This window comes from Neoarius graeffei, chromosome 25 (assembly GCF_027579695.1).
Source record: "Neoarius graeffei isolate fNeoGra1 chromosome 25, fNeoGra1.pri, whole genome shotgun sequence".
In the NCBI taxonomy this organism is placed as follows: Eukaryota; Metazoa; Chordata; class Actinopteri; order Siluriformes; family Ariidae; genus Neoarius; species Neoarius graeffei.
In genome coordinates this window covers 50,643,130-50,661,803 of record NC_083593.1, presented here as the reverse complement: position 1 = coordinate 50,661,803, position 18,674 = coordinate 50,643,130, and the positions used below count along the sequence as shown (strand labels likewise).

Sequence of the window (18,674 nt, the reverse complement as noted above, 5' to 3'; positions counted from 1 at the left end):
TGACTCAATTTCATGGAATAATTGTTAACTGTATATTTCTATGAGCAGTGACACTGTAAGTATCTGTTTAATGCTCCAAATTTTCATATCTGTATTGAGTGGGCGTGGCCTAAACCATATGTCTGATTCTAATCAATTTAGTCAGGTCTGTTTTCCAAAATGCTAACAATCTAGTAATCGGATTTAGACCACTGTGACCTTTGACCTGACAGTTACTAAGGATGAACGCATACATGTTGATCGGGAAGCAGCTTGGTGCTGAGTGTGTATCCTCTCGGTGTCATGTTACAGTAATCTATATGATATAAGAGTAATGAACTGACAGTTGGAAGTCATAAATATAGAAGCTGAAATGGTTCATAATCAGTTCCATATTAAAGGCCCCGTCACACTTATTCAGAATTAGCAGGAATCAAGCAGAACCAGACGGAACGAAAAATTTTTCAAAATTCGTGCCACATTCGGGCGGGAATTTAAAACTGACCAACATTCTTACAGCTTTGTAAGAATGCCGTTCGAATACTTAGAATGTGCTTCGAACCCGCCTCGAATGATTCTTGCACATTCCGGGTATATTAGCTTTCAAATGTACTGTAGTTGGAACACAGTAGGAATACCTAGAATGCAGTAAGAATATTAAGGATGCACTTCAAATGCCGCACGAGTGCGGTTCGATTGCTGCCCGAATACCACCCGAAGTCTGGTCGGAAGGTGCCTCGAATACTGTACGAATTCACTTCAAATGCAGTCAGAACGCTCCCAGAATAGCCGCCGAATATGTTTCGAACGTCTAAGGCCCTGTCCACACGGCAACGGATTCAGGTGAATCTGATAACATTTTTTATCGTTTTGGCCTGGCGTCCACACGGCACCGGCGTTTTGGGTGCCCCAAAACGCTATTTTTTGAGAACAGGGTCCAGAGTGGAAAAATCTGGCAACGGCGCCGTTGCGAAGTCGTCTGGATGAGTAGAACGGATTTGTTTACGATGACGTCACAACCACATGACTAGAACAAGCAGCACTCTCGCGCACATCATTCGTAACAACAACAGCAACAATGGCTTTTAAATGATTTTAAATAATTCTTTTAAATAAACAAGTAACTGAACCATTTCTTGAATTTCTTTTTTTTTTATTGGATAAGACTGCTTTTCAAAATGTTCACACACAATATAAAAAGTTATATAAATTAAATAAAAATGCTTTTCAAAATGTTCACACACAATAAGAAAATTAAGTTATATAAAACTATGCACACTAATAAAACTAATTTGTACACACAGAAGGCACAATTTCCTCGCGTAGTCGCAGCCATCTTCTTCTTGTTGTTGTGTGTTTGTTCCTGTGAGTGCTTCACGCCGGGTAGAAGAAGGGGTTTATGCGCATGCGTCCTACTTCTTCTATTGTTCTGGTGTCTCCGATGGGACCGTCTTACAGCGCACGTAGAGGTGTGGGATGTGTATTGCATCGTTTTCAGCAAGCGTTGCGTTGCCATATGTACCTGATATTTTACTGATCCATTGCCCATGTGGACACGATATTTTTTTTACCCGCTAAAAAAAAAATCTCGTTGCCGTTGTCGTGTGGATGTGGCCTAAGAATTCAAAGAGAATGCAGCTCGAATACTTAGAATGTACTTTGAATATCCCGGAATATACGAAGAATTTTAATTCTGACGGCATTCCAGCTCATTCGAAGCACATTCGGGACATTCTGGCAGGATCTGAAGTGGCTTGCCATTTCGATTTATCCCTCGAATGCGATCAGAATGTTTCGAATGCTGTTGGAATGCCGTAAGAATATTTAGAATGGAGTTAGAATACACTTCAAATGCCGTTCAATATTTCTCTTCTTCGAATGCACCTCGAATGTTTTGAGCATGAGCAAAACATTCGGGCCGGCCACAAGAATGGGCCCGAATGTTTAGAATGCAGTCAGAATTTTTAGAATGCATTTCGAATATCCCGGAATATATGAAGAATTTTCATTCCGGCTCATTCCGCCTCTAGTGTGACTACCCTATTAAGAGAGCAGAAAAAGAATTGTTTTCAATTTTTGACATCAGTGACAAATGAACAGCATGTCTTGTCATATGTCACTGTTTACAATAATAATTGTGTGTATTACATTGATTGTTTATAAGCATATGTACACTCGCTGACCACTTTATTAGAAACACCTGCTCATATAGGAAATTATCCAGTCATTTGTTAGCAGCACAATGTATAAAATTATGTGGATACAGGCCAAGAATTCCAGTTAATGTTCACGTCAAACATCAGAATAAGGAAAAATATGATTTCTGTGGGCGGCATGGTGGTGTAGTGGTTAGCGCTATCGCCTCACAGCAAGAAGGTCCGGGTTCGAGCCCCGTGGCCAGCGAGGGCCTTTCTGTGCGGAGTTTGCATGTTCTCCCCGTGTCCGCGTGGGTTTCCTCCGGGTGCTCCGGTTTCCCCCACAGTCCAAAGACATGCAGGTTAGGTTAACTGGTGACTCTAAATTGACCGTAGGTGTGAATGTGAGTGTGAATGGTTGTCTGTGTCTATGTGTCAGCCCTGTGATGACCTGGCGACTTGTCCAGGGTGTACCCCGCCTTTCACCCGTAGTCAGCTGGGATAGGCTCCAGCTTGCCTGCGACCCTGTAGAACAGGATAAAGCGGCTAGAGATAATGAGATGAGACTGTGCCCTTCTGCATCCATGATGACACCTGGGTATGCTTCATTGTCGTAATTAATGACGCACCACTCTCCAATGTGCTTTACCTCAATCATTTCTGGTCTCCTAGGGTTATCTGTCTTTCCACATGCTGGGGACTCATCAGATGAACCGAGATGAGATGAGGTTTATACTGAATGTTTAAAGTAATATGTCTATATGTCTGGTCAAGTACACACGCCCATCCAAAAATCACACACACTAGAAACTCTATACATATATACACTTTACATAGTTTAATCTTATTGCGCTCATGACAATCATGTCTTCAATCATTTTATATAAACAAAACTTAACAAAGATTTGAAAGTAGCAACGGTGTCTAGAGTTTAAAATGACTCAACATTATGACTCAGCTTGCTTGTACACATCATTTTATCTCGTGTAGGAACTTTGACCTCCATTTTAGTAAAGCTGTTTGTGAAAGTAAAAGAAAAAACACATCATGACCTGACCATACCACTAAAATAATAATGGCTGAAAAATCAGAATAAACTGCCTTGATGTCTGAGTTTATCTTATCACATTATCAGATTTGCTTAAACAACAGAAGGTCAGAGATCATGTTCTAGACTGGTACCAAAATTCAAAAAAGTGCTTATTTAAGGAGTTAAAGACATTTTTGAGACAAAGTCGGCAAACAGTCTTATTTTGTCAATTTGGGTGTGCCGAATTCAAATCTGCAATATGCCGAGCTCTATCTGACCTCTGATGACCTCTAGAGGTCATTGAACTTTGGGCCTGTAAACGTCTCAGCTGAACCCAGTTTCTCAGCTTTCTAAGGAATGAAATGTACTAAAATGATTAATGAAGTTAGCAAATGGCCTTGTTTGTTAAATGTTTGGGTGCTGAATTCATTTTTCATTTGTAAAACGACATATGACCTCTGATAACCTCAAGGTCATTAAACTTGGCCTATAGGCCTATGCATTTAACGGCATTTTTAAACTGACTTTACTCCCCCAAAAAGAATATGAACAGACAAAAAACAAATAGAAAGGAACAAATACAACATTAAATGCCAGTCCATGTACATGTGACTTACTTATCACAATGAGAATGCCTCGGCGATCACCTTACATAACATTGCATTACATTTAGCGGTTATTGTTTATACAAAGCTACTGAAAAAAGGGCAGATTCAGCAGAATACAAAATGTGGGGGCATCCAGGGTATACAGGTTAATCAGGGTTAGTATATATTAGAGTTTTTTTCTTTGTTTGTTTTGTTTTAAACGGGGTAAAGCCTTTACAAAAAACAAACAACAAAGAAAAAAACTCTCATATATAACAAGGCCATTTGCTGGCGGGAAATTGCAAATTTGGCTGTCATTAATCATTTTAGTACATTTCATTCCTTAGAAAGCTGAGAAACTGGGTTCAGCTGAGACGTTTACAGGCCCAAAGTTCAATGACCTCTAGAGGTCAACAGAGGTCAGACAGAGCTCGGCATATTGCAGATTTGAATTCGGCACACCCAAATTGACAAAATAAGACTGTTTGCCGACTTTGTCTCAAAAATGCCTTTGGGTGTCACAATTCTGGATTTTGGTACCAGTCTATTCACATCATAGCCCAGATTAGAAAAGCAAACATGGACATTTCTGTAAAACTTTTTTCAGACTTTGTTTGTGACTGATGTTGTGATGAGAAGAACTGGCTGTGAAGCTGAAATCCAACAGAGAACAGGCCTGTTCGTAAAAAAAAAAGAGTTAAAACATATTTATTCCACAATATAAGAACCAGAACTGGTTGGGTGTTCTTGGTAGTGGAACATGCTGTACTCTCTTACCAAATTCAATACTGAGGAAATTAGAGGAGAAAAATGCTGGTGAGGAAACTACTGGATTATAGCTGCTATTATGAGATAACAGGAACTAAGTGGCTTTGTGAACATGTGACTATGAATGGACAAAATGTGTGCCAATTTAAATTAGAGCCCTGCACTCTAGGCCCGCAGGACTCGCGGGACCTGCCGCAAAGCAGTGCGGCATGGGACAAATTTTGAAAGCTCATTGCGGGCGCGGGTGGAAGTGCACATATGCGGCGCGGGTGGGAGCGGTGATAAGCTGCAGTCCCGCTAACTAAAAACGTGCTTGAAATAAAATTTATAAAATTATTAATTTATGTCTATTATATATAACTCGTGCTGGATATTTTATTTGGCATTAATAAAAATATTTTAAGACGCCTAAATTTGCAGAGAAAGTCAGATTGCCAGATTGAGTGAGAAATGGCATCTTAACTTGCCACTGATCACCCTAAGGCGAAATTCTTTGATCACGCTAATGACTCGCAGTTCACACCCAGCTAACAAGAGAACCCTGAGTGAATTGATTTACTTGTTGCGTTAAGGCCTCTGCATGCTCTTGCGACAAGGCTTTCGCAGATAGCTTTTCGCAGACAGTTGTAATTTATTGTTGAGCGGGGAGTAATAGGCGTGCGCGATGTTATTCACCGGCACAACGCAAGGGGGCACGAAGTCGCTAGGAGTAGTTGGTGGGTGTGGTTATGGAGTGTTTATCCTCCGGTTACTTATAATGACTAGAATTTTTTTTTTTATAATGACTAGAACTGGAGTCGTATAGATGTCCATACTTCCTCAATCAACTGCTCTTCATACTGCTCCATCTTCGCTCGTGTTTTTAAAAATGCCGGTCGTGAAAACAAACCAAACCGGGAAAGTAGAGAAGCGGAAGTGCATGTACAGCGGACTAATCAGAGCCCTCTTGTCTGCGAGGCTTCTGCGGTAGTCACAATTTTTGGGAGGTGCGCGCAGAGCGTCTGCGAAGGTAGGTGGGGGCTATGCAGACACTGTCTGCGATACTGTCTGCGAGAACTGGGTTGTTAGCATAAATTGGCCTTTAGTCTACAACTTTAATCAGAGAGACAGGTTACACAGTGACGGTAGGCTTGACTCAATGCTATCCCAGAAATCCTTCCTGTAATATGCAAATTTGGCTGTCCAATCAGAGGCGGCCAAATTTGCATATTACAGGAAGGATTTCTGGAATAGTATTGAGTCAAGCCTACCGTCACTGTGTAACATGTCTCTCTGATTAAAGTTGTAGACTAACGCAAGCAGTAAATCAATTCATTTCTTTTACTAGCTCTGCTTTGCAATAAAAAAAAAATTGGTACAAAGATCAGAGAATTACAATGGTTTCTCATGTGATAAAAATGTGTGATTTGCGATTAAATATTTTAATCGTTTGACAGCACTAATTATTATTATTATTAGAAGTACTACATGCTGAATTCAGAAACAAGGTAAATAATAAACGTGAGCTGTAGATATTTATGCTCAAATCCACTTAAAGTAGGGAGCGGGGCACCATCACGCTGTGTCAAGACAAGAACTTTCCTGAGAAATAACGTGAACGTCTGCATCATGCGGGATTTGCTGGCGGGATTTGCGGGCGGGAGTGGGACTGAAAATCATAATTTTTTTTGTGGGCGGGGGCGGGACTGAAAATCACAATTCTTTGCGGGCGGGCGCGGGCGGGAGTGGGACTGCACAATGCGGGCGCGGGAGGGAGCGGGACTGAAAAATCCGACCCGCGCAGACCTCTAATTTAAATTCTTAGCATTGGCAAATTTCGGTGGTATAAGAGGAAGAACCACTTGGAGACATGCTGTTTTTGAAAAAAATAATTTATTAAACCCGATGGACCTGTTACCAGGTCCAATAGAACGCTACTATAATTGATATCTGGTAAAAAAAAAATATTTTTTAAAATGCTGTTTTGGTAAGTTCTATACTTACTAAAACTTGTGGAGTATCTATGTACTTTGTGGTATTTCTATGTTTGTTTGTTTGTTTGTTTGTTTTTTTGGTCCAGTTGTAGTTAAGGAGTTGCTGAATGAAAAAAGTGGCATCTTTGTGCATGGCCCCATGGCTCTCATGGTGTTATCCACTGTCTAATCTAGAATAGATTTTAGGTGAGGATAAAAAAATAATAATTTCTCCTTTACTTTATCACAGTTTACTCAGGCATAGTGACAGTCACAATATTACTGACACTGGAAAGATATTTTCTGAGGTCTTACATATCCATACAGACCAAGATTATGTATATTGTTCTGATAATTGTGGATAATTTTTTATTCATTTTGGATATGTCTGTTTAGGTGAGCCATGCCTCCCAGCACCCAAGGTCTTAAGAGGTTAACTTGTAACAGGGCGATGACTATTTTCCTCTCGTTCAATCAGGAACCAACTCTACAGAACCACTACCATAGCATAATGCTAACAAACAATAACTATTTCAAATTTCTTCACGTTATAATATATAACATATAACAAATAATAACATAATTATCCTAAGTATACAGAAATATAAATATGTGACCTGCTGGTTCTAGATTGTGATGATGTGTGCAATATGAACTTACTTCTACTTCCACATGTTCATCTGGCAGAAGGAGACCACCTGAGAGGAAATTATCACACAAACACTCTTTACATTACTGAATAATAACCCTGTAATTTTATTAACTTCTCTACTAGAAATCATTCAGACTCATTTAGACTTTGGTGAGTAGAACAAGGCAAATTGTGCACTCTCAAGTCTGGGTTTAAGGAGCACTTTTTGGTTTTTGGCTCCATCTGTTGTCTGTTAGGTGAACTGCAATAGCAACACTGAAACAAGTCTTTCTCTTTTAGATCTCAACTGACCCAGTCCTTTAAAAGCAGGAAATGTCTGGGTGTAAAGCTAATTTTTGGGCCAGAAAATAAGTACAGAAAAAAGATAAGCTATTTTCTAGATTGTCTGGTTTGTTCTGTTTTATTCCATTTCATAGTTTATTGAGTTTAGTTCATTGTGGTTCGCCACAAAAGATAAATGATTACAATAAAATAAATACAGAAAAAAAACAATTAAATACAACCAAATATAAAACAATAAACATAGTGGCAACGGACAATAACAGGGCTCACGCCCCAATTGAAAATTGTCCCTTATGCTAAAAAGGGAATATATATATATATATATATATATATATATATATATATATATATATATATATATATATATATAAAATGTCAAAATACAAAAGTACAGAAAAATAATATTAATAAGAATGCTGCAAAGAGTTTTACATGGAATATAATAGGCCTATGTAAATCTATTTTATAATATACTTTGAAATATATGTCAAGTATATAATCATCTATTGCATGCTAATGACTTTTTATTAAATTGCAGTTTTTCTGAGGTGTTGCTGGAATTACATGATCAATATAAGGCTAGGAACATTATTAAACATTACAAACTGGACCTTACAAGGAAAACCTTATAAAACTGAAAACTCATTCCCAGAGAAGCCATTGTTATCATGACAGTAAGATGATCCACATTACTACAAAGGTTAACTTAATAAATAACAAATTAACCTAATAATTGATAATTAATTAAGCTAATATTACAAAGTCTCATCCCGCTAACTTGTTCAACTGATTTCAGTGTGGGGTTTGAACATACTTGCCTTACTTAAATCTCACTGTCACTCTCTCACTCATTCCTACTGATATACAACTCACCCCACAAGCATGAGCAGTTTCTAGATCTCGGCAGCTGTAGCTTGGCCCCAGTGTGCAGGGGTCACCAACATCTCCCTGCTCCGCCCTTTTACTCCCCATACACAGATCAGCTCTCTGAACACACCAGGTATAGCAATGGATCCAACATACTGAACATTTTAACTTAAAATGAATAATAATTTCAAATAAGATAAAAAATATTCAAAATAATGAATTACAATTTTAATGAATTAAATAGCTTTGTGACACACTCTTTTCTTCATCTTCTTCTTCTTCTTATTATTATTATTATAAGTAGTAGTAGTAAGGAAAACCTTATAAAACTGAAATCTAGTGAAAGGTAAGATGTATAAGACAGTAGTGAGACCAGCTATGATGTACGGATTGGAGATAGTACCCTTAACGAAGAGACAGGAGGCAAAGTTGGAGGTGGCGGAGTTGAGGATGTTAAGGTTGGACAGGATAAGGAACGAGCACATCAGAGGGACAGCACATGTGGTGAGCTTGGGAATTAAGGCCAAGTTTACATTAGACCGTATCTGTCTCGTTTTCTTCGCGGATGCACTGTCCATTTACATTAAAACGCCTGGAAACGCCGGGAAACGGGAATCCGCCAAGGTCCACGTATTCAATCCAGATCGTGTCTGATCCGGTGCTGTGTAAACATTGAGAATACGCGGATACGCTGTGCTGAGCTCTAGCTGGCGTCGTCATTGGACAACGTCACTGTGACATCCACCTTCCTGATTCGCTGGCGTTGGTCATGTGATGCGACTGCTGAAAAACGGCGCGGACTTCCGCCTTGTATCACCTTTCATTAAAGAGTATAAAAGTATGAAAATACTGCAAATACTGATGCAAATACTGCCCATTGTGTACTTATGATGGTCTTTAGGCTTGCCATCCTTCCACTTGCAAGTGGTAAGTGACTTGCGCACAGCGGCTCAGTCCCAAATCATTGCTCGTGCGCTTCACTCGCGCGTTCTGTGAGCTGCGCAGGGCCGGAGTGCGCACCCTCCAGAGGGCATTCGCTGTTCAGGGCGGAGTGATTTGGAGCGCAGCCGCTGAGGAGGAAGCGATGAGCCGCACTGACACATTTCAACTTACGTGCCGAATTAGTCATGTGATTAGCGTATCCGTGTATTGGCGTTGCTGTGTGCACGCGAATCATGTATTGGCGTTGCTGTGTGCATGCTAATCGTTTTTAAAAACATTAATCTGATGATCCGCTGATACGGTCTAATGTAAACCCCACCTAATTCTTCTAAAACTGATTCCAAAGCGGAGTCAAACGCGCGCTGTTCACTAGCCCTAGCCATCTTTCCTGTTGTGCTTTCTCCAGTGTCACGCAGCTTTGTCGTCACTCCTGCAAAAGCCAGCCCAAAGAATCCAAACAAAAACCTTGCGTTGTGATTGGCGGGCACGATTTGATGCCCGGGGTTTTTTTGTTTATATGGTGCGAGGCTAGACCCACTCACTAGGCAAAAATATTTTTGGCTGCTAGGCGGGTGGGTCTAGTTTACTAGGCTAGTGGCGACCCCTAATCGGGAGCAGCCAAAAGAAGTAGTAGTAGTAGTAGTAGTATGTTGTACTTTGGCGCCCTCTGGTGGCTGATCATGCCATCACAGAAGTCAAACAGTTGTCGGTGTGATTGTGTTGTTAATGTCTGTACCTTACACACATCCATTGCCACTGCCTCTTTACCCAGAATCCCCTGGAGCTGTTCACCATAGCGCTGAGTAAAACTCTCACACTACACAAGGCAAATAAAGAACAGGACACAATTCATGAGCAGAATGTTTGCCAGAAGTGACATGAGGTGATTTGAGGTGTTGAGTGAACAGAAAGGCTTTCCAAAAATCTCTCAAAGAAAAGGAGAGTTTATACATGAAGAGCTCAGAACCATTTTAACCAGTCAGGAGTGAGTTTCCCAAAAGCCTCTTAATGCTAAGAGCATCTTAACGAGGAGAGAGAGCATTCATTGTGCTGGTCGCGCTACCATTTAATGATGATCTTTGTGCTGTGATGCTTTTGGGAAACTCAGGCCAGATCAGTCTGTTTATCCACATTTTTCTCCCCAGTAAGGTCGCCTGCTAATTTGTAGCATGCTACCAGCTGGTCTGAGTGAAGGCTCACACATGCTTCCTCCAAGATACGTGACGCCAGACATATCTTTTGGAACTGCTACTCATCTATCTGCCCTCTTCCACATACATGTGCTCATAGAGGCCCATGATTGATGAGTGTTGCTGTGATTGACAAGAGAGAGAATACCATTTTGCTCCCTTGGCTCCCGGCTCTGGCATCATCAGGATTCAAACTCATCAGAAATTTCCAAAGCCAATGTGAAACCTGGATATCACTAAACTGCAGTACCTTGAACATGTGTTTGGAAATCTGTTCAGTTTCGTTGCTGTTGCCTGCACTGAATATATTTAGAACCCTGACTGGCCACTATCACTGCTCAAATGTTTCCTAACCCTTTGACATTTGAAAGTTTTAACTCAAGACTGTGCGAATGCATCCTCAGTAAAGAGGTCAGAGGTTTTTAACCTTGGGCAGGATGCCGGGGTGTGACTGGCACACGGACTGCAGGAAGGAAGTAACCTGAGGCTGAGTGGCGTTCGAGCCCAAATGAAGATGTGACAGGATGACCAGAGTCAAACACGAGTCACAGTCCGAGAGAGGAGATGCCACTGAGAGGAAAGAGAGACAGGCATGTCAATAAAAACAGACAAAGGACAAAGAAACAGTGTAAGAGAGAAAGAGAAGGACAACTGACTGTTCCTGGGTGGAGTTGAGCTCTGACAGAGCCGCAGCACGGAGCAGATGGAGTTGGGCGATTTTGCGTTCAGGAGAACCTCAAACAGCTTCTTCACTAATCTCTGAACCAGTCGTGAGCACTGACCACTTACAAAGATGGGGAGGACGGAACACACTTCATCTAACACACTGCTCACGGCACTCTGATACGGACACAACACAACAAACATTCCTTCAGTAAAAGTGTAAATACTCACGTAAATGTGATTCTCTTGATCGCTTTGTTCCAAATTTTCATGTGTGATTTTTCCCTCCAGATGCTTCATTTATTTTCACAAGATTTTTCCACATGATTCATCATTTATTTTCACGTATTATTATTCACTTGACTCATTTACTTTCATGTGTAATCCCCCCCCCATGATTCGTTTATTTTCATGCCTGATTTTTTTTCCTTTTTTTTAAAATTTATTTTCAAATGTGATTTTTTAAAATTAATTTTCCCATTAACTTTAATTTTTAGTTTGTCAGATATTTCAGGGCATAAAGTTGAAATGCAGTTTCAAATGTTTTTCACCTGTATAAATATAATTTATATAATTAATTACTAATATAAAAATATAAAATACATTTACAATCAATAATTATAAAACATTTTATATTTTTATATTTAAAAATATAAAAATATATTTTAAAATATATATAATTCTAATATGTTAATATATTTAATATTTTAATAATATATATGTTTTTTAATGGCGGCACAGTGGTGTAGTGGTTAGCGCTGTCGCCTCACAGCAAGAAGGTCCTGGGTTCAAGCCCCGTGGACGACGAGGGCCTTTCTGTGTGGAGTTTGCATGTTCTCCCCGTGTCCGCGTGGGTTTCCTCCGGGTGCTCCGGTTTCCCCCAAAGACATGCAAGTTAGGTTAACTGGTGACTCTAAATTGACCGTAGGTGTGAATGTGAGTGTGAATGGTTGTCTGTGTCTATGTGTCAGCCCTGTGATGACCTGGCGACTTGTCCAGGGTGTACCCCGCCTTTCGCCCGTAGTCAGCTGGGATAGGCTCCAGCTTGCCTGCGACCCTGTAGAAGGATAAAGCGGCTACAGATAATGAGATGAGATATGTTTTTTAATGTAATTTTTTATAATTATAAAAACTAATATAAAATATCATTACTCTTATAATCACAAGTGAACTAACTGTATGTGAGTCAATATCACTATTAAGTGCCTTTGGTGTCCTCATCAGAATCACTCAGTCATCATGAAAATGTAGCAGACTAATGAAACTCTGAGGTCTTATTATAAATGGCCAAACATTTACACACATCAGTACAATGATAAGTCTCTTGAAATGTGTTTCCTTCATTTTATACCATTTTTTTTCATTGGATGTACATGATTTTGGCATGTCCCACACACTGCTCTGCTAACTACAGTATGTGTAATAAGTGGTTAAACGAGACTAAATAAATTTTAAAAATCATATAGTTTTATTGTCCACAACAAGTTATTTGATAAAATGAATTTTTTGATCATGTATATTCAATTTTCATAATAATATTGAACATTTTGCGCGTGTCCCTGAAATTGCTGTCCACCCTGTCATTATGGGGCAACTGCCCCTTTAAGAAACCCCCTGATGTCTTCAGTGACATCACTACCATCATTTTGTGACATCACTACCATCACTACCATCTTTTTTCAATGGATGCTGAAACAGTGGCTTGTTGCAGAGTAAGTATTTACACTTATATTTCGTAATTTTCATCATATTATGTGTGTAGTCGGATGTTGTCAAGCTTAACATGTCCACTCTGTCATAGTGAAATATCAATTAATATAAAAACCTTTCAGAAATTCAAAATATATTTGTAAAACAGTTCACAGTCACCTTGCTAACTGAATCATGTTGCTAACTGAAGGTCGACCATGTGCTCATTAAATGCTAACATTGGCCAAAAATGTCCACCCTGCCATTGTCCACCCTGCCTGAAGCACAACGAGTCCCTCTTGCATATAGATTTTAGTGAAAATTATGTATGCAAGTACAGCGAAGAAATACAATCTGTGCATTTTGGAGGCTTACACCAGCAGGCCAGTCTGCACACTGGAGTGCTCTACACCGCTGGTGAACAAGCGCTGCACACCTTCTGCTCCATATCACCCTCCAGAAGACATGACCCTGTGGCCATCTGGGCCCACCTTGATCCAGTTTTGAAGGTAGTGAGAGAACGACACCCTCAAGTCAGCAAACTTCATTTTTTCAGCGACGGGCCTGCAACGCAGTATCGACAAAAGGGGAATTTTTTCTACCTCTCAACGGAACCCTACAAGTATGGTTTCAAAGAAATAACATGGAATTTCTTTAAGGCTAGTCATGGAAAGGGGGCACCAGACGGTGTGGGTGGGGCCCTCAAGAGGTCTGCAGACCGGATTGTTGCCCAAGGAGGAGACATGCCTGATGCCCAGAGCTTGTATGAAAAGCTTGGACACATCTGTCGAGCTGTTCTTCGTCCAAGAGAGGGATATTGAATCAAAGACTGAGGTAGGTAAAAGCTATAGTCTGTTATCCAATGCACCCCATAGTCCTTCTGCCCCGGTTTCAGGTCCCTGTCCCCCCTCTCCCATCCAGATTACAGACTAGCTCTGTCAAATCTGATCCTTTCATGTATTTAGTGGTTTAGTGAGTGTATTAATGTTTGATCCCCCCCACACACACACACACACATTATAGGTACCTGCAATAGCTGCCATAAAAGGCACTATGAGAATCCACCAAGCTATCAGTCTGACACCCGGCCAGATGAAATACAGAGACATTTCATGTCTGTGTAAAAGGGAGGAAGGTGTTTTGGACTGCCCCTGCTTTAACCTTCAAGAGGTCACTCTAGCGGATGTTCCCATTTCATCTGATGAGTCCCCAGCATGTGGAAAGACAGATAACCCTAGGAGACCAGAAATGATTGAGGTAAAGCACATTGGAGAGTGGTGCGTCATTAATTATGACAATGAAGCATACCCAGGTGTCATGGATGCAGAAGGGCACAGTCTCATCTCATTATCTCTAGCCGCTTTATCCTGTTCTACAGGGTCGCAGGCAAGCTGGAGCCTATCCCAGCTGACTATGGGCGAAAGGTGGGGTACACCCTGGACAAGTCGCCAGGTCATCACAGGGCTGACACATAGACACAGAGAACCATTCACACTCACATTCACACCTACGGTCAATTTAGAGTCACCAGTTAACCTAACCTGCATGTCTTTGGACTGTGGGGGAAACCGGAGCACCCGGAGGAAGCCCACGCGGACATGGGGAGAACATGCAAACTCCGCACAGAAAGGCCCTCGCCGGCCACAGGGCTCGAACCCGGACCTTCTTGTTGTGAGGCGACAGCGCTAACCACTACACCACCGAGAGGCAGTGTGAAAGTTAAGTGTATGCACCGCAATGGCATAAACAAGTTCCATTGGCCAAGTCTCCGGGAGGACATCTGTTGGAACCATGACTGGCAGATACTTTGCCTAATACCAGAACCACAGGCTCTGAACAAGTGCTCTGTACAGATTGAAGCATCTGCTTGGAAGTATGTGGAACAGCAACTACAGAATTGAGCCATGTCTCTGCAGAAAGGGAGAGAATGTTTGGAGAAGCGTCTAAGTCAGGGATGGGCAACTGGCGGCCCGCGGGCCGCATGCGGCCCGCCTCCTTACTCAGTGCGGCCCGTAGATTCATTTATTAATTATCAGGAAAAAAAATTAACCGCGGCCTTTTTTTTTTTAACGCTATTGTAATTACACTGTTGACCGATAGAGGGCGCTTCCTATGCAAACAATATCGGGGCCTTGGGCCTTAACCCCTTCAGCGAGGAAGAGAGACAAGAGAGCCATGGCTACTAGCAGTGCAAAAAAAAGAAAACTCGATCAAGAAAACCATACCTTTCAGTCAAGATGGGAAGCAGATTATCTCTTCATAGAATTCAAAGGCAAACCCATGTGTCTGGTTTGCTTAGAAACCATAGCAGTCATGAAAGATTTCAACTTAAGTCGCCACTACAACACTTTGCACAAAGTTAAATATGAGAAGTACACTGGAGCTGCAAGGGCCACTGTCGTAGCCGACCTCAAATCAAAAGTAAACCAACAACAGCAACTTTTCACCAGAGCCACAACTACACAGGAATCAGCACTCAAAGCCTCTTATGCTGTTTCACTTGAGCTTGCCAAAGCAAAGAAGCCATTGTCAGATGGGGAAATTTGTCAAGGTGTGCACCGTGGAAATGGCTAAAGCTTTTGGTGACGATAAGATGGTTAAACACTTTGAAACGGTCTCTTTGTCCTGACGCACAGTGACACGCAGAATTTTTGACATTCACGATCATGTCGAAATTAAGCTGAGAAAAGTCATGCATGACTGCAAGTACTTCTCCTTGGCTTTGGATGAGAGTACATATGTGATGGATGTTAGCCAGCTACTGATTTTTACGAGATCTATTGACAGTTCATTTGAAGTGCACGAGGAGCTATTAAAATTGGTTTCTCTGCATGATACGACTAAGGGCACCGATATATTCAACGCCGTTGACAGTGTTGCAAGTGGATTTGGTGGCTTTGACAAGCTGTCAACTGTTGTTACGGATGGCGCACCCGCGATGCAGGGAAGACATGGAGGTTTCGCAGGGCTCCTCCGACAGAGCGGGGTAAACTGCCCTATACTGCACTGTATCACACATCAGGTGAGTAGCCTCATATTAACTGTGAGATGTAGGCCTGAGTTTGACATGACAGGACAAAAATATATTTTTTAACATGCCATGCATTTTATCTCTCCAGGAAGCCCTCTGCGCGAAGACACTGAACTTTAGCCACGTTATGGATTTAGTGACCAAAGTAACAAATCTCATCAGAGGGGGGAACAGGTCCCTTTGTCACAGGAGGTACATTGCCTTTTTGGATGAAGTGGACGCCGTGTATGGGGATTTACAAATGCACACCGAGATCAGATGCACTGTAAAAAAGAATAGTTGAGAATACTTGAAATTTCAAGGCAACAGTCTGCATTAATAATTTTATGTTTTGCCAACGATGTGCCCATGATAATCCAAACTATGATAACACTGTTATCTTTATTAAGAATTCTTAATTAAGTCAATTTTCAATTCCTCATTCTGCCAACATAGATTTCTCTTTTTGCTGAACAGTGGCATTCACAGTAGTACAAAAAGGCAATTGAGGTTATCACAATTTTTGGGGGGGGGCTTTTTTCACCTTTATTTGGATAGGACAGTGTAGAGACAGGAAATGACTTCAGGTCGGAATCAAACCCAGGCCCCCGGATTTATGGTATGGCGCCTTATCCACCTGAGCCACAACAACATGAGTTTCAACCGGAGAGAGAATCACATTGCCCAGCCCTTGCATTTGGGAGAGGAAACCCCGTCTCTTGGTCATTCAGAGCATGCGCTGAATAAACACCTGTGACAATTATGTATTTTCAATTCAGATTATTCACTATTGTATATTTACACATCATTGAGGTGCACCCTATCAGTTTGATGTGGATTTTTCTTGATGTGGATAATTCTAAAAAATAGAATTACGCTTTGTTCAAGTAATTCCATATTCACAATTGAATGAACAAGAAAATATGAATAATTATTAACGAACAGAAAAATCCACATCAAACTGATAGGGTGCACCTCAATGATGTGTAAATATGCAATAGTGAATACTCTGAATTGAAAATACATAATTGCCACAGGTGTTTATTCAGCGCATGCTCTTAATGACCAAGACACGGGGTTTCCTCTCCCAAATGCAAGGGCTGGGCAATGTGGTTCTCTCTCCAATTGAAGATCATGTTGTCGTGGCTCAGGTGGATAAGGCGCCATACCATAAATCCGGGGACCCGGGTTCGATTCCGACCTGAGGTCATTTCCTCATCCCTCCCTGTCTCTCTCTCCCGCTCATTTCCTGTCTCTACACTGTCCTATCCAAATAAAGGTAAAAAAAAAGCCCCCCCAAAAATTGTGATAACCTCAATTGCCTTTTTGTACTACTGTGAATGCCACTGTTCAGCAAAAAGAGAAATCTATGTTGGCAGAATGAGGAATTGAAAATTGACTTAATTAAGAATTCTTAATAAAGATAAGTGTTATCATAGTTTGGATTATCATGGGCATACATTGTTGGCAAAACATAAAATTCTTAATGCAGACTGTTGCCTTGAAATTTCAAGTATTCTCGACTATTCTTTTTTTACAGTGTGGATGAGTCGAGGAAAGTGTCTGGAGCGTTTTTTTTTGCGCTGCGCTCTGAACTACCAGTATTCTTGGAGAACAGTATTAGTGGTGATACAAGCACCTACTGCAGAAAACTCAAAGACACAGTTTATTTGCGACATGGCCTTTCTGACAGACATCACCTCGCATCTCAACCACCTTAGCACACGCTTGCAGGGGAGAGACCAAACTGTTTGCGATCTGTATGCACACATAACCGCATTCCAGCGTAAACTCGACCTGTTCATAGTAGGATTTTCTTCCCATCGTCCAAATTTGGCACACTTTCCCGCTTGTGAGGAGATGCGAAAAGATAACCCCAGGTGCGAGAAACTACTTCAGAAGTATAGGGCCGACATCGAAAAATTGCAGGAGCAGTTTAACGATCGTTTCCAAGATTTTCATGTGATGAAACCACGAATTGCGCTATTCACGGACCCCGTCTCTGCTGCTGTCAGCGAGCAACCATCAGAACTGCAGCTCGAACTCTGCGAGTTGCAGTCAGATCTGTATTTTCAAGCAAAGCGCAACGAGAGGGGAATTTCATTTTGGAGACTGCTACCAGAGGCACGTTTTCCACTCCTCAGAGATTTTGCTCTGTCAATGGCCAGCGTGTTTGGGAGCACTTACATTTGCGAGAGCAGCTTTTCAACAATGAAGCACATTAAGTCAAAAGAGAGGAACAGACTCACGGATGATGCTCTTTTTCATTTGATGCGGATTGGATGCACAAAGATTGACATTGATATCCAGTCTATTGTGCGCCAGCAGGCAAAACCACAAGTATCCCATTAAGTTGCACTTAATATTGGGCTGCTGGTTTTTTTTTTCTTAGGTTTTGTGCCTTATTGAATGTGAGCCCTTTGCACTTTGTTTCTTTTAAAACAAACTTGTGTTTGTCGTTTAACAAGACGAGCATTATGTTAAAAATGCATTTCAGTGTGGAAAATATTAAATAAATGTATGTTGGTTCAATAAACATACAGACATAAGAATATACAAATATTTTGTTCTTATTTCAAATTATTTTGTAACTTCTCTCATATCTGATTAGTTGAAGTGCGCGGTCATGTGGCCCTCTGATGGTGGTGATGATCAATTGTGGCCCTCTTTATCATGCAAGTTGCCCATCCCTGGTCTAAGGCTACATCCACACGACAACGGCAACGAGATGTTATTTAAAAATATATCGCGTCCAAATGGGCAACGATCAGTAAAATATCAGGTCCATATGGCAACGCAACGCTTGCTGAAAACGATGCAATACACATGCCACACCTCTAGGGGCGCTGTAAGACGGTCCCTTCGGAGACACCAGAACAATAGAAGAAGTAAGGACGCATGCGCATAAACTATTATGCGCGAGACTTC

General features: G+C 41.1%; 1 protein-coding gene across 2 annotated transcripts in view; it reads right to left on the bottom strand.

Annotated features, from left to right (window-relative positions):
• Positions 1–3,658: 3,658 nt before the first annotated feature.
• Positions 3,659–18,674, bottom strand: part of sftpba (surfactant protein Ba) — a 36,438-nt gene continuing 21,422 nt past the window's right edge. For both annotated transcript variants that reach the window (XM_060908102.1, XM_060908103.1), the window contains 6 exons: positions 11,041–11,224; positions 10,812–10,954; positions 9,931–10,011; positions 8,259–8,372; positions 7,112–7,149; positions 3,659–4,407 (listed from right to left, as the gene is read on the bottom strand). In XM_060908102.1, coding sequence (XP_060764085.1) covers positions 7,114–7,149; positions 8,259–8,372; positions 9,931–10,011; positions 10,812–10,954; positions 11,041–11,224 — 558 coding nt within the window. In that variant the 3' untranslated portion in view covers positions 3,659–4,407; positions 7,112–7,113. The remainder of the gene's footprint in view (positions 4,408–7,111; positions 7,150–8,258; positions 8,373–9,930; positions 10,012–10,811; positions 10,955–11,040; positions 11,225–18,674) is intronic.